The sequence below is a fragment of the Strongylocentrotus purpuratus genome, unplaced genomic scaffold, assembly GCF_000002235.5.
Source record: "Strongylocentrotus purpuratus isolate Spur 01 unplaced genomic scaffold, Spur_5.0 spur5_scaffold_6, whole genome shotgun sequence".
In the NCBI taxonomy this organism is placed as follows: Eukaryota; Metazoa; Echinodermata; class Echinoidea; order Camarodonta; family Strongylocentrotidae; genus Strongylocentrotus; species Strongylocentrotus purpuratus.
Window position 1 is genome coordinate 5,816,761 of NW_022145612.1, and position 15,944 is coordinate 5,832,704.

The window sequence follows — 15,944 nt, forward strand, 5'->3', positions numbered from 1 at the left end:
ATAGACCCCCCTACTCCCTAGGCCTATCACACACATACCATACCATGCCAGAGTCACTGTCCACATTTGCAATGGAAAATATATCCTAAAATATCACATTTTAGCGATGTAATTGGTGGTCCCGCTACCCGAATCTGAAAAATCTACTTTGTACGCACTAAATTAAGCCTTAACTTGAGATTTATTTGTCACCCATACTGTCACGAAACAATCTTGAATTAATTCGTTTTACATCAAATAACAAGGATCTAGGAGTTTCGTTGTATAAAACAATGATGCAAGATCATGCATGTTTTCATTCGACACGGCTTCGTGCGATACAGCAGAATTATATAGTTAAGTTACACACAGCCTCATCAACTCGAGTGCGGATATCGTAAAATGAACGCATGCATCATTTGTATAATAATCAGAAGATTCAGCCCACGAATCCAGTCATAAAAATCATCGTTTAAAACCATATGAATAATTCGTCCTTGTTTTCACGAAGTGACGGTAGTGAGGAAAATCGTAACACAAAGTGAATGCAATTTTTTTTCACTACCGTCACTTCGTGAAAACAGCGACGAATTATGCGTACCAATTTTTCACTAGCTGCAGTCAAAACTCTTCTGAATCCAAGATATAAGATGGCGACGTCGCGTCGTCGATCGGGAATTCAAATATGGCTCGAGAATGCGCATTTTGGATGACGTCACGAAAGCATGCGCGCGCATGCATACAGCCTCACTTTCAAGTTGACTCACTTTTTTCTTCTAAAATGCTCTTATGTCGATCTTGACTCATTTTTTACGACCATGTGAGTCAGTCGAAGCATTTTGCAAATGCGTCAGCTCATGATTGACACACTGGTGAAATATAAATGAGACAATAGAGACTCATTGGTTGTTACTAATGAGTCAATTTACACCTGACTCACGAAAATTATGCTTAAATGTGTCAAATGACTCACTTTTTGTTGTGGGTGAAGCAACTAAGAAAATGACCAAACCAGGCTTCATGTTTTTCTTTCTCGGAGCACTTTGGAAACATGAAATTTATAAAATAAGTTTTAAAGCTAGAGGGTCGATATTTATAGGTGTTTGGAGGGGATGGTGCGGCCTTTTTGAAAAGACGGGCCATTTCTATACAGCAAAATATGTCGAGGGCATTTTGTCAGCTGTTGGGTTACGCCCCCGACACGTCCATGTTTCATTGATTCTCCAATGAGAATCATTGTGAAAATGTACTCTCAAGTCTCAACCAATCATGTTTCATGTTTGATCTCGCGTACTATACAGCTATATGTGAACTATAGCACAGGCGCACGTAGCTTCCATGCTAGAGACTATCACAAATTATAAATTTGTATATGATTAGAGTCTAAACGATAAATACTCTTCTTCTAATATGCTACTACTGCTGCTACTGCTATCACTACTACTACTACTACTACTACTACTACTATTACTATTACTACTACTATTACTACTACTACTACTACTACTACTACTATAGTACTACTACTACTACTACTACTACTACTACTTCTACTACTACTACTTCTATAGTACTACTACTACTACTACTACTACTACTACTATAGTACTACTACTACTACTAATACTACTACTACTACTACTACTACTACGTTATAATGATATTCAATTCACATGTCAGATAAGTACAATGTGAGGAACTTATTTGATTTGATTTGATTTGATTTTATTTCTGCATTTTTTCCAAATAAAATATAACTGAATAACAAATAACATAATATACATGTAAGGTATAATACAACATAAACAAACAATAATTTCTTCATGTCAAAATGTTTTTTTACATAATATATGTACATAATTATAATAACGAAACTTATTATTTCCATAACATATTATCATAAATTTAAAGTATTATCCTAACTATTCTGGTGGAAAAGTGCAGGAGACCGCAATCATAAGCAAAGCTTGACAAGGATGGCGGCCTCAAAAAAAACAAGAACAAAACAAAAAAAATCTTAAGGTAAACTTAAAATGAAAAAGTGTTCAAGCGATCTTTGTGTATGAGTTGGTGAGTGTGTTGTGCAAGTGTATATATATATATATTGAAAAGCGGTGCTTGTAGATTATAGGTTCCGCAATACAAAAAGCTCTCTTTAAAACACCCCCCATGACTATAACACAGGAACCAATGTAATTCAGGTGAGATATCATGACCCCCATTTCGTTTCTCTCGTTAAAACTTTGACAGAGCCTTGCACCTCAACGTGAGAGATTATGATATTGGATTGCGCTGGGGCTCTGTCTGAAAGGAAATGAGAAGTATGTGTTTTCATGTCCAAAAGTCACTCATAATTTAGATGAAGACCAAAATGAAAGTTCGAACGAATTAAAATGACCCATAATTGGCGATATAACAACAATTTTAACTCTAAAAGCTAGCACAACAGGGAACTCTGAAAATTACTAGTACACAGGGGCGGTGATTTCGGGGGGGGGGGGGGGGGGGGGGTGAGGGCGGGACACGTCCCCCTCAATTTTGTAGGGGGATCTCCCCCCCCCCCCCCCAGAACATTCGAAAAAGTGCAAAAAACAAAAATGTATAGCAAATACTGACTAAAGACTGCAACACACTTTTAGGCTCTGGAGGGCCCAAGAGTACAGCGTTAGACTAATAAAAAATGTAAAAACTTTCTCGCTCGGTCGCTAGCATCCCTCGCATAATATCCTTCAAAACATACAAGTAAATATTGTAAAAAATCTGTATTCCATTGGTATTACGTAAGCACAGTTTACACTGTATGTTTACAAGATTAAGAGTTATAGAAATAGATCAGTGCTACAAAAACGAATATTCCGCTAGCTCTTTTCAGTGAGGAGTAACTACAACATAGTGTATATATTTGCCAGGCTGATATTTGCCATTTCAACTCCCATAGCCATGGGTGTCGATCCCGGGGGGGGGGGATATATTCCCCCCCCCCCCCCCCAATATTTCAGGTGGGGGATGGCCTGTACAATCATCCCCCCAATAATTCACCATAAAAAAAAATTAAAATGAGGAGAAAAATTAATGATGAGAGCCAGATGGGAGTAGTTTATGGTTATTACTTGCAAGATGACCATCAATATACCAATTTTCATAATACATATGTAAATGAGACAACCGTATATGAGACAGGACAATATTTAATTCTCGCTCATACGGCTTCATCAGGAATTGATGAATTTATTCAATTTATTCAATCAACAGCATCATAGAAATGCAATGCGCCAAATGCTAAGCCGCAGCGTCAAAAGCAACGAGCTAAATGTTAAGCGCGAAGCGAAAAAGTGCAAAACAGTAGAGAGTGGGAGAGAGAGACAGAGAGGATACAGGCGCGTAGCCAGGGGGCAATGGGGGCGGTCCCCTCCCCTCCCCCCCCAAAAAAAAAAAACGCCGGCCAAGAGAGAGAGAGAGAGAGAGAGAGAGAGAAAGAAGAAAGGAAGATTAAGAGTCGAGAACGGTACAACGAATCGTCATCTTTCTCTAATAATTTAATGACACGGTAAAGCTTCGCGCGGGAGGGGGAAAATTAATATAGACAAGGATAAAGAGTAATAATTTATTGAACCGTCAAAGCTTCCGCGCTTCGCGCGGTAGGTGGGGAAACTGCATTTAGACAAGGACACGATACAACGAATAGTCTTCTTTCTCCAATAATGTAATGGAATGCGAAAGCTTCCGCGCTTCGCGCAGGGATGGGCGTAAATGAATATAGACAAGGATTAGGAGTAATAATTAAATGAAACGTCAAAGCTTCCGCGCATTGCGCGGGAGGGCGGGGGGAATTGGACTCAGACAAGGACACGATACTACGAATCGTCTTCTTTCTCTAATAATTCAATGAAACGTGAAAGCTTCCGCGCTTCGCGCGAGATGGGCGAAAATGAATTCAGACAAGGATTAAGCGTAATAATTTATTGAAATGCAAAGCTTCCGCGCGGGGAAACTGAATTCAGTCAAGGACACGATACAACGAATCGTCTTCTTTCTCTAATAATTTAATGAAACGTGAAAGCTTCCGAGCTTCGCGCGGGATGGGCGAAAATGAATTCAGACAAGGATTAAGAGTAATGATTATTTAAAACGTCAAAGCTTCCCTGCTTCGCGCGGGAGGGGGGGAAAACTGAATTCAGACAAGGATTAAGAGTCGAGAACGGTACAACGGATCGTCTTATTTCTCTAATAATTTAATGATACGTCAAAGCTTCCGCGCTTCGCGCGAGAGGATGGGGGGAACTGAATTTAGACAAGGATTGAGAATCGAGAATGGTACATCGAATCGTCTTCTTTCTTTAATAATCTAATAAAACGTCAGAGCTTCCGCGCTTCGCAGGGGAGGGGGGAAACTCCTACCTCCCTGCACCCAATCTCACTCCAGGAAGTAAATTCATCCACATTATGCTGCACTCCACCCTGGTGAAGTAAATGGGGACCTGTGGGAATTTCTTCCTTGAAACTCGAGCGCATGACAGCTGCTCAGTCAGCTATAAAGCCAGGGTAATTATGTTGGATTATTGTAAAACGGGAGCTTGGAGACTTCTGATAAAATAAGTGTTATGCGCTATATAAGCGATTCTGTTAACATTCACCAACTTCTTTTGTTTTGTTTTTCCAATCCTTGTGTCAACTCTCAAGTAGGCCTACGGTCAGGGGCGGCGATCACGGGGGGACGTCCCCCCCCCCCCTCGAAAAATTCGAAAAAGTGCAAAAAAATAATGTACAGTAAATACTGAATAAAGACTGCTATTAGGCATTGGAGGGCCCAAGAGTGCAGCGTTTAGACAAATAAAATTGCAAAAATCTTCTGGCTCGGGAGCTATGCTGGACCCCACTCCGATTAGTGACCTGCATGCAAGTGTCACAAATAAGGTATCAAAATATTATTTAACATTTAATTCATCCATTTTGTCTGTTACCCAGTACATCTTGTCTTTGTATTTTGTTGTGTTTTTCTCTAGAGCGCTTAGGGACATGTTTTAATACTATGTGTTATGTGCTATACAAGAACGGTTAATTATTATTATTATTAAATATGCTCATCTGACCCTTATGAAATGCCTAAAAACTCTGAGCTCCATGGGGCTTCGCCCCTGGACCCCGCGCCAATTTACGCCCCACTTGCTTTGCTCTATCTGATCAAAAATACTTTGTGATGCGGATTCCCCCCCCCCCCAAAAAAAAAAAAAACGTTTGTGCTCATTACGTCACTCCTCCCTCGTTCCTTGCATTTCGTCGTCCCCCCCCCCCCCCCGGTCATAAAAAGAAATCACCGCCCCTGCCTACGGTCCTTCCAACACCTTATATCGCTCACACACAGCGTGCGAAAGGCCGCCAAAGGCGGCCCTTTCGCGAGTAGATTATAGTTCGCCTTAAATCATGTTTCGTACATGTATTAAGAACTTAGCAAATACTTTGTTTATAGTTTCAATCTTTAATCATTGTTAAGGTCAACAAGGGGCCAATCTGGAAAACAGTGTAATAACTGACAATGCTACCTTGTAAAAATAAACTACAAATGATTTTTAAAAAACGCTAAAATTAGATAACTTGTGCATATACTTAACCCCCCCCCCCCTCACAGATGCACAAGAAAAATAAGAATAGAAAACAGGCTAAATAAAAACTACAGGGGGAACAAAATAAATCAGTGAAAATGATTGGACATAATCATGAATGCAGAGCATACTGATATTATATATACTCAAGCAAAAGGAAATTATCAGGCATACTTCGGGTCTTAATATCAAAATGTAGAAATGGAATAGGTACAAACATTAAGACGTTGAACAGTGAACTGAATAAGATCATATCATTAATAGGTACTTGCTACTTTTGTATACCAATTTCATTTGATCATAAATATATAGTTAATGTAATATTTCAAAAGTTAACATGTTAGATATTCAGATATTCGTCTATGCCGCTTGAGGCGTTTCATATTGCTACTATAATCAAACGATTTGATTAGAGGAGGTATTTACAGTCTGCCCCAGGCTCTAATTTCCAAAAGGAGGAAGAGAAGGGAAGGAGAAGAAAAGGTGGGAAAAGTGTTTGAGATTGAAACAGGGAGGGAGAGGAAAAACAAAGGGAGGGGAGGGTAAAGAGAGAGGGAGGAGAGAAGGGAGGGGGGAGGAGAGGGGAACAAGAACGAGTGGAATACCGAAAAGGAGAGAGAAAAAAGACAGATAAGAAAAATTATTTGTAGAAACAAGTAGGTTGAGCAAAAATATATAATCTTGAAATGAATTTAAGATGGAATCAATTGCGTTTATGAAATTCCCTTTAAAAAAAAAGAGTAATTACAAGATTATATTACTGTTAAAAACACAAAACCATTATTTTTATCCTGATTTTGTTGTATTATTCTCTCTCTCTCTCTCTGTTTGTCTATGTCTGTGCCTGTCTTTGTCTCTCTCTCTCTCTGTTTCTCTCTGTATGTCTATGTCTGTGTCTGTCTGTCTCTCTCTCTCTCTCTCTCTCCTCTCTCTCTCTGTGTCTCTCTGTGTGTCTATGTCTGTCTCTCTCTCTCTCTCTCTCTCTCTCTCTCTCTATCTATCCCTCCGAAGTATTGAGTATTGAAGAAACATACATTAGTCAAAATTTCATGACACTCTGACCAACATTTATTCCAAACTCAAATGAAACAAACTGCTCCATCTTTGTTACCAAAAAAAGCAAGGAGGAAAAAAAGCTGAAGAGCTGATATGTGCAAACTGGTATGAAAGAAACAAATATGGAAAAAAAAATATAATGATGGCTTAAGTTGCAGGTAGACTAGATATAAGAAGCTTTTGGCATCCAACAGATCAATTAAAAAAATAATTTCATAGGGAAAAAGCACCAGACAAGCAATGACATTTCTGAAATTAGCAATCAACAAAGTTAAGTATCAAAGCACCCCACAGTCTAAGCTACAGTTAGAAATGCTTTATCTACATGAATAATAAAACAACCATACAGTAGGGGAAATATTCTGAATTAGAAATTCCCCATTTTAATAAATATGAATAAAGCAAATGCGTTCTTGGTAGTTATATTTTTTAAACTGGATTAGGTACTGGTAATATGCTATGAATACAATACTTGTTAGCATTAAAAACAAAAGTACAAGTATTTTTTTCTAAAATCAGTTTTTTTTTTAATCAAGCTGTCATTTATTCTTGCCTTAAATTTACAATGCCTGATATGATTCTTTAATACCTGTTTTTTTTCTTCTTTAGGTTTTAGTATTTTGTTTGACAAATAAAAAGTGATATATACATAAAGAGAAATATAATCTTATTTACAATTTCCTCATTTGATGATAAGGGCATGTCAGCATACAAACTGTACATACTAATATATTTCGTGCACCAAACATTACTATTAATTTAACAATAGTATTTACATGCTCTCGTTTACAAATATAGGTTTATCTGTAAATCCATACTCTTTGTTAACTAGTTTGAAATTTTTTCTATTAATACAATTCATTTCAAAGTGGTATAATGGGCACATAGAATGCAGATTGAGAAAGCACAAGTTAGCACAAATTTTGGTGGTATAGAATACAGAAAAATATATTCCTCAGCTTAGTGGGCACAATTGTTTTGCACCTTTTATAAGAAACAACAATTAATGATTATGATTTCTGATTGCAATATACTATCTACTTGTAATACTGTGAACTTACATGTAAATCAACTTGAAAAAAGAGTTGTGAAAACCGTTTTCAATATGCAGAAATATAGGTTTCTAATGGCAAAGCATAATTGGAATAGTGCATTATAATATGAGTCCACACATCTCAATCAAAACAGGCTGTTATTCTCTACCCTAACAATATTGATAATTGTGTGTGAGCAACACATATCAACAACATCTATACGTTCCATACAGACTGCATAATGCAAGTGTTGAAGTTATCAAATCATAGTTTTCTTCTAATCAATATACATAAAAACAAAGAAGGTATAGCAATCTCTGAAGTATACTAAATGACAATTCCAACATATCAATGAGTACTCTTGATATAATGCAATTATCCGATTGTAATACCATAACACTTTCTTTTTTACAAAGGATTGACAATAATCTTCATTTCTCAGGAATTCTTTTCATCATGTTATCAATGGTGTAAGGTCAATGCAAGGCTGGAACCTGAATGGACCTAGCTAGTTGATTTCTAATGTTATCATAACGTTATGGTATTGAGAATGTTTAGAATCTAGAAATACAGTGACTCGATATAATTGAAGGACAGTTTATATTCTGCATGTAGAGCTTCAAGGTTTGTGTTTACAAACAAAATACATGTATATCCAAAAGATCAATCGTCCGGTATCTAAACAGCTTCAGCTGCCTGAGGTGTAGCTGGTTTAGATTTTTCTACCTCAGATTGACTCCCAGGCCTCCCTTTGGTGCCATCGCTTTCTGATTCCTCCGCAATCCTTGAGAGGTTCCCAGACCTTGACTCCTGCGATGAAGACGTTTCACCTTCCGTTCCCGAGGATTCTTCCTTCTCCTTCTCCTTCTCCCCCTCGCCGAACACCTTGTCTGCATCCTCCACTGGAGTTGGCTCCTCCTCTGTGGAAGGTTCTGGGGGAGGGGTATCTGCTTTGGGTGGGGGGAAGATGACGTACCTCTCATGGATCAACTCGTTCGTGATCTGATCTAGCTGGGCCCGAATCTCAGTTGTGACCTGACGATCCTGGACAACCTCCCAGGCGCCTTTCTGGAACTTGACCGGAAGGGAGAAGAAGATGTCCACAGGCAAATCATACCAACCTGAAATACAAGAAACAAAAATTGTGTTAATATCAAAACTGCAGTTTCAGAAATATTTCTTCTATGAAGAAAAATTGAAGAGAGAGAAAAGTATATTTACATTTATAAAGTGGTTTTGTTAAACTCAAAAAGAGAATATACATTACAATTGTTAATATACGAGGTATTGTAGCACAATCATTGCATTCTAACTTTTATTCAGTCTAAATAATGTAAAAAACAGTGAAAGTATAGTAGGGTGGATCCAAGATTGAGAGAGGGGACGAAATTCTGAAAATTACATCATCAAGGGGAGTTATTTCATTTTTTTAAACTTAAGGTATACCACTTAAGTTTCAAAAGGAGGGAGTATATTTGACGCACATCCACCCAACCCGCCATTGGATATAGAGTTTCTGGATCATATGGCCTGGATTTTTTTTCTTTAGATATATATCTAGAGGACTTACCATCTGAGTAAACACCAAGTGAGAATATTTCTTTATCAGGAGAGCCATTGTACCAGTGGGTGAGAATACTGGTCAGGGCATGCGCCTCTGACATAGCAACCTTGTGATTCAGCATGGTTGCAAGGGCATCAGGGTGGTTCTGGAGAAGCTGAGGATACTCTGTCTGGAGCCACTTTTCATCATGAACAACCTCTGTCACGGGCCTAGAGAACGAAGATGGACCCCAGATGGCCCCCTCATACTTGTACACACGAGCCTGGGAGATGTCAAAATGAGTAATACCACCGATGTTTCCCCAGATGATCAAATCGGCCACACCTGCAGTGTTGACGTTGATCTTCCTAGCAATTGCTGCCTTGGCTCGATTCTCCTGGAGTCGTGGGGTTATGATGATGTTCTGTCGGGCGATCCTTGGAGCATTGTGTTTGAGCATTAGTGCAGAAAAGTTCAATTTGCCTCTACCACCGATCAAAACCTTGACATCTTGTTCTGCATACTGGTTGAGAATGCGTCCATATAGAGCAAACTGGGCACATCCTTCCTGGCTGACTCCACCAAGCTTGGCATTCTCTTCTTCCATCAGACAGAACTCATCTAGAAACACTGCAACATGTACACCAGTTAGAGCTGCTGTGGCATCTGTGTAAACCTTCACACCCCTTAGCAACGGACAAGCTAGATCAAACACCTCCATGCACTGTCCCTCCACATAGTCCTTGTCTTCTGGTTTTGTCAAGAGTCTAATGCTAACCTCATTGTCATGGCCAAGCACATCTCCTCTTGCTATCTCATTGACCATGTGGTATGCTATGGGGCTGGAGGAATTTGTGATGCAAACTTGGAGGGGCGTACTACGGCTTAGTCTATGTTGTTCCTCTGCATCCATGATAATCTTTGTTTCTAAATTCTCGGATGCAATTTTGGTCATGTCACTGCTCATTTGCTCAGATGAGACCCCATAGTAGCTGTAGGCATATTCTTGGAATTCATTGGATCCGCCTATGAGAACTCCTGCTCCACCTCTATCAAGAAGTTCTCTCCAAACAATTGGTGATTTCTTGAATGACCAGTTGTTCTGCTTGCATTGTTGCTGCAACCAATCCTGTATTGAAGATAAAATGATACTCATTACAATACATGTCATATACGAACATAATCTAATGCAGGAATTTCATCATTCATCAATTGAGAGGCGAGCTAGTAAATTCATATATCAATTTGCTAAAGGTAAATATATACTGATCAATCTATAGATGATCTAAAGCAACTACCATACATATCTTTGAACAAGGAACAGAATTTAGGTTGAATATACCTTCTTTGTCTAGTATTAATCCATAAATTATTTAATCAAAGCTGTAATAACATTCAATATCTAACTAAAAAGTCAGGAAATCCGAACACACAGGCCTTAAATTAATCGACGGCCATCGACGGCCAGGCCGTCGATGCCCCTATGACTGGCCGCGGTGCCCTCCCAAAAAAAGATATATTCACGGCCAAAAGGCCGTGCCCTTTTTTTTAAACTGGCCGACGTGCCTTTTTTTCCAACTGGACGTGCCCTTTTTATTTTAAATTTGCGCACATAAAACCACCAATTGCGCCCATAATCATCTAAAACTAGACGGCAAGGCGCAAGTGTTTTCCGTGAAAATGCGCCCATAAATTATTAGAACAGTAAAAATAGACGAATCACGAACAGTTTGCCGCCCACGAGCTCTCTTCTAGCTTCGTATTTAGTGCTTTAATAAGGCTTAAGTGCCGTGAAAATGCGTCCTTTGTTATTATATAGGCAATGCGCTAGCGCACGTACGTACGTACGTTCATATTATGCGATCGCATGATATGCATATGGTGCATGCTGTTGACGCACGCACGTACGTACAAATCGAAGGCCAGGATCAAGAAAACAAATCGTCAAATGGAGAAATAAACAAGCATTCAAATAGTCATTAGAGATCTGTCGAGGTTTGTTTGTAGGCCTAGTTTATTATTTTATCTCAAATAGAATTTAGAATTATCTTATTAATAAGTTAAGAACACCTACGATGTTCTCGATCGTAGTTACTCTCATTTTGCCACCAGCCGACCTCGCTTCAAAAAGCTACCCCGCCAGCTTCCCAAGACGAACGTTTCGAGTCCCGGTGAAATTCCGAGGGTGCATCGGTTTCGCTGGCAAACTTCCAGCCCGACAGCTTCCCACCAAAAGTGGCGAGAGTGTGTGTGCGAGGAACGATTTTGGTTTCGTGAATGCACGTTACGCAACTGAGCTGAGCGTGTCACTTTCAGCTGTCGAATGTCTATAAGGACATTTTTACATCTTATTTCATTAGTTAGGCCTATGTAGACCTTTCTATACAACAGTTAAAAAGATAATTTCTTCAAATTTGCTCCTACTACCGAGAGAGTGGCGGAAGGTTTGTGTGTGAGGTGCGATTTTGATTTGGAATACCCGGCCCGGTAAACTTGCCAATTAAGTCCTTCTGACTTTCGATGTTTGTGAAATTGGCAATTTATTTATTCATTTGCTCATCAATATTTTTAGTTACTTTAAAATACTGTTTAATGTGCAATTTTGATGTTCTTAATCAATCTTTCCTGTTCATATTGTTAAGATTAAAAAGTTATTAAATTGATCGTTCGATCTATTCACATTATGAAATTAACATTTGTAGACTCTCTTTGAACTTATGATTAGATAAGCGGCCTATCTGTTTTTGGAAAATTGCCCCTTGCTCTGGTAAATCCCCGTGGCAAAGGGCAACTTAAAAAAAAAATTGCCCCTTGCTCCTGGCTGCTAAATCTAAGGCTTGCGGGCCGCCGCCTTGTTTGCAGGCGCGTAGCCAGAGTTTGGTGTTTGGGGGGGCACATACATGTAATCGATCGAGGTCAAGAAAAGGGGTCTACAAAATTTCAACCGATCCTGGAAATTTTAGGGGGGGGCACGTGCCCCCCGTGCCCCCCCCCCCCCCCCCCCCCCCGTGGCTACGCCTACGCGCCTGCTTGTTTGTATGTACCGTAGACCTCTATACATTCTGTGAAGAAGCTGGTGCTAAAAGTCATGGGAAATTGATCCTGCACAAGTTTCATAAAATACACATGACATCTAACAAAAATAGAATCAATTTTTTTGGCCTCATACTGGATGCCCTTTTTGTAAAATATTTTGGCCTCGATGCCCTTTTTGTAAAAATATTTTGGCCTTGGTGCCCTTAAAAATATGAGGTACTCGAGGCCAAACTGGCCTTGCCCTAAAAATGACGAAATTTAAGGCCTGAACACATATACAATTATTTTGCCAATATCATTCAAGTTAAATCTTCATGTACATACCTCCCATTCTGCTGGCTGTTTCACAATCTTGTGTACAGAGAAATCTTGCAGGGTGGCATCCAGCTCGTCTGCAAGGAGCTCCACTTTTGCATAATAAGGACAATTTGCCCTGCCTGCACAAAATATGAAGAAGTAAGAGGTTTTTGTGAGCATACTGGTATGTGTTTATGAACTTCTTATTTCATATAATGAAAACTCATAAAATATTATTTTGCAGTAAATTCTGAAACCCAACTCATACCTAATTTGGGTAGACCCTACTTGATATTACCCTGTATGATCAAGCTCTACACAGATCAACGCTGTGTCAGTTTGGGAACCCATTATGAAAAAAGGTTTAAAAGTTGCTGCAATACCGACAGATGATACCATTATAAAGCGCGAATTGTTTTCTGAGGTCCTCTCTTTTTTGCTGAAAATTTCATAATATTCAACTTTCTTAGTTATTTTATTAAGGAATAGGGTCTATATATACTTTTTATACAGGAATTTTGTAGAAACCTAGAGTCTATGTGCAATGATTATATCTACGAGGGTGTAAGATTACAAAATTACTTCAATTTTCAAAGAAAATAAGAATTTATGATTTTCATTAGAGTAAAGGAGCCGGTTTTCGGCCACTTAAGACAAAATCCTATTTTTTGGACCCTTTACTTCCTATTTATTATCATTTTTTGTTCAAATCATGAAGCAAATATTATTATTATTTAAACAAAACAAGAATCCCAGAAAAAATCACGAATTGCCACGACAATATTCATTTCAATTTTCACTGTTTCGGAGTCAGTTTTCGGCATAGCGTACCAGTTTTCGGCCGCATGTACAAAGTCAATAGGAAGCGCGTGCGCATGCGCCGTGCGTTTCCGCGCTGATCTATAGCACTAGCCGGCGAAGCAGATATCCCACGCAGGAGCTCCCCGGAGCTCGCCAGGCCGAAAACTAGTACTGCGGTGATCGGATATTGGAATCTGAATTAGACAGAGATATCGTGTGTGCGTTGCGGTGTGCGGCTGCATTGATTTAATACATGCGATGAGATACTTTTGAGCTTGCGACTAGCACAAAATCGGGCTCTAAATCTGAAAAATACTTGAAATAAAGCTCATTTTATGGTACCCATATTTCTTACAGACACGCGTAAGATACTCAATTTTTCAGATTCGGGTAGCGGGACCGCCAATTACATCGCTAAAATGTGATATTTTAGGATATATATTTCATTGCAAATGTGGTTCTTCAGTGACACTGGCATGGTATGGTATGTGTGGGATATGTGTTATGCTATTATGCGATGTATTTTAGAGGAATTTTACCTTGCATCCAACCAATCGGCCGAAAACTGGAGCTGGCCGATTACCGGCTCCTTTACCTAGACTAGATTCTAGTTACAGACCATTAGATCTCTAGAAGAGGACCTTGCAAGTAGTTCTAGATCTAGACTCTAATAAGAGTCGCTTATTTGTTTTTATTATGACGTCCTTATTTTTTTTTTTTGGATATGAATTGAATTGAATTTGCAAAAAATTGATGTGTGTGAGTGTGACTGTGTCCTAGTCTAGGCTTGAGAAATCATGAAGACATGAAATAATCAATCATCATCATCATGTTGATGCCATTTATTTAATTCTAAATAGCATTTCAAACTTAAAACTTTAAAACATAGAGTTTGGAGTTATGAATCACATTAATACAAATATAATTTAGTCCTCATAACTTTGCCGTCGAACACTAACGCGAAAGGAACGAGTCAAAAGATAGAGGAACCACAATTTACCACATGAATCGCAGCGTGTGGGACCGTTATGCTAAAACAACTTCAAAACTCTATACATTTCTGATATTTCTGCACTCATTATTCATTCTTCGCGTATATTGAACTATACTTTGTGCTACTTGGATCAATAATATGATATAATTTTAGATTGATAATTTCTGTATTCTATAATAATCTCACCTGCAATCACAAACTTGGCCATTCTAAAAAGTTGTTTTTTGTTGCCAGGCACCGCTACTGAAGTTGGGGAGCAAATTTTACACGTTGAGCATTTGTATGGTGAAATAGAGAGGCAAATCATTATAGGAAAAAAAGGGGTGTAACATGTAGAACTGGAGGGACTGTTGTTGGTACATTTTTTTAAACAAGCGGAATAGGGACATCGCTAAAAGGAGGATAAGGGGTTTAACAAAAAAGTGGATATCATTGAGGAAGAAATATCCTTTGAAAAAGCATGAAAATCATCATATTCACTAATTCAACCACAGGTAATAGACCGGACCACCTTTCAGTGCGGAGTGGGAACGTGTGCGGGGAAGGGGGGGGGGGGGGGGGGGAGGACCAAGATACGCGAAAACAAATGTATCTTGTTTAAATTGTTACTTGTATCAGAGATTGTTCCTCTTCTCCTCCTCCTCCTTCTTCTTATTGTTGCAAAACGGGTCATATTTTGAGCGCATATAAGTATGCAAAATAAGGGGTATTCTATATTTTGCTTTTCTCTTGGGGCCAACGATGGCATGCTGTACATTAAACATGTGAAACAATAATGTCAAGTGCGTACATGATCTCCGGGCACCCCCCCCCCCAACCCTCCTCCTCTAGCTCCCTCCCCCTCTCTCCCTCTCCCTCTCGATCTCTCTCTCCATCTCTCTGTTCTCAGTTGCCCGATGGTTTAAAAAAGTTCCACTACTAAAGATTCTAGGAATCTTCACTGATTTCCATTGAAAATTCCAAGAAAAAAAAATCCTCCTTTCGAATCGTAATGTTGTTGATAAACCACTGTGAAGCCCCAATCCATAAATAATTAACCGTCTGCATATATGGTTTACAGTCTTGACAGATCAACATGGGGGTAAGTCCGAAAGATTAAATATTGTTTTATATGGGGTGCAATGCAAGTAAAGAAAACATTGTTTTTTTGCCCTTTCGTTCTACAAAGGACTGCTTGTGTGTAGAGAACTGACAGAAGTTGATATGAAAGCTATGGCATAGGGCGGCTAGGACCTATATCTGCATGAGCCCTCACATCTAAAATATGTATTGGTCTGTTTGTTTTAGTTGGTATAGCCTATAATAGAGGCCGTTTTTTTTAAATATCTTGTTTGTAGTTTTTAATGTTACCATGAAAGGATCAGAATACATGGCAGCCAATTCCCCCCCCCCCCCCCCCCCACCGTGGACACACGCTGTTGTGACAATCTTGTGGTCAATTTTCTACATTTATCGACTTCCAAATATATTTTCTACGTCTCTCTCTCTCTCTCTCTCTCTCTCTCTCTCTCTCTCTCTCTCTCTCTCTCTTGCCCCTCTATCGTCTTCTTTTCCGTTCCACCATTTGATCGGGGGATGTGCCCGGTGACCTAGCTCCTGCCCTT

The 15,944-nt window shown here is 39.1% G+C and overlaps 1 protein-coding gene across 1 annotated transcript; it reads right to left on the minus strand.

The window, feature by feature from the left end:
* Window positions 1-6,624: 6,624 nt before the first annotated feature.
* LOC588960 (putative malate dehydrogenase 1B) lies at window positions 6,625-14,626 on the minus strand. Its single transcript, XM_788619.5, has 4 exons — window positions 14,527-14,626; window positions 12,573-12,685; window positions 9,240-10,341; window positions 6,625-8,790 (listed from the first exon to the last, which is right to left on the minus strand). Exons 1-4 carry the CDS (start codon window positions 14,546-14,548, stop codon window positions 8,348-8,350), a joined length of 1,680 nt encoding a protein of 559 aa, XP_793712.3. The 5' UTR covers window positions 14,549-14,626; the 3' UTR covers window positions 6,625-8,347.
* Between the last annotated feature and the right edge of the window lie 1,318 nt (window positions 14,627-15,944).

Coding starts and splice junctions, on each gene's coding strand:
- LOC588960 (XM_788619.5), bottom strand. CDS start 14,548: ATGGCCAAGTTTGTGATTGCAG. Junction 12,686..14,526: donor GGCCAAGTTTGTGATTGCAG/GTGAGATTATTA, acceptor TATTTTGTGCAG/GCAGGGCAAATTGTCCTTAT. Junction 10,342..12,572: donor AACAGCCAGCAGAATGGGAG/GTATGTACATGA, acceptor TCTTCAATACAG/GATTGGTTGCAGCAACAATG.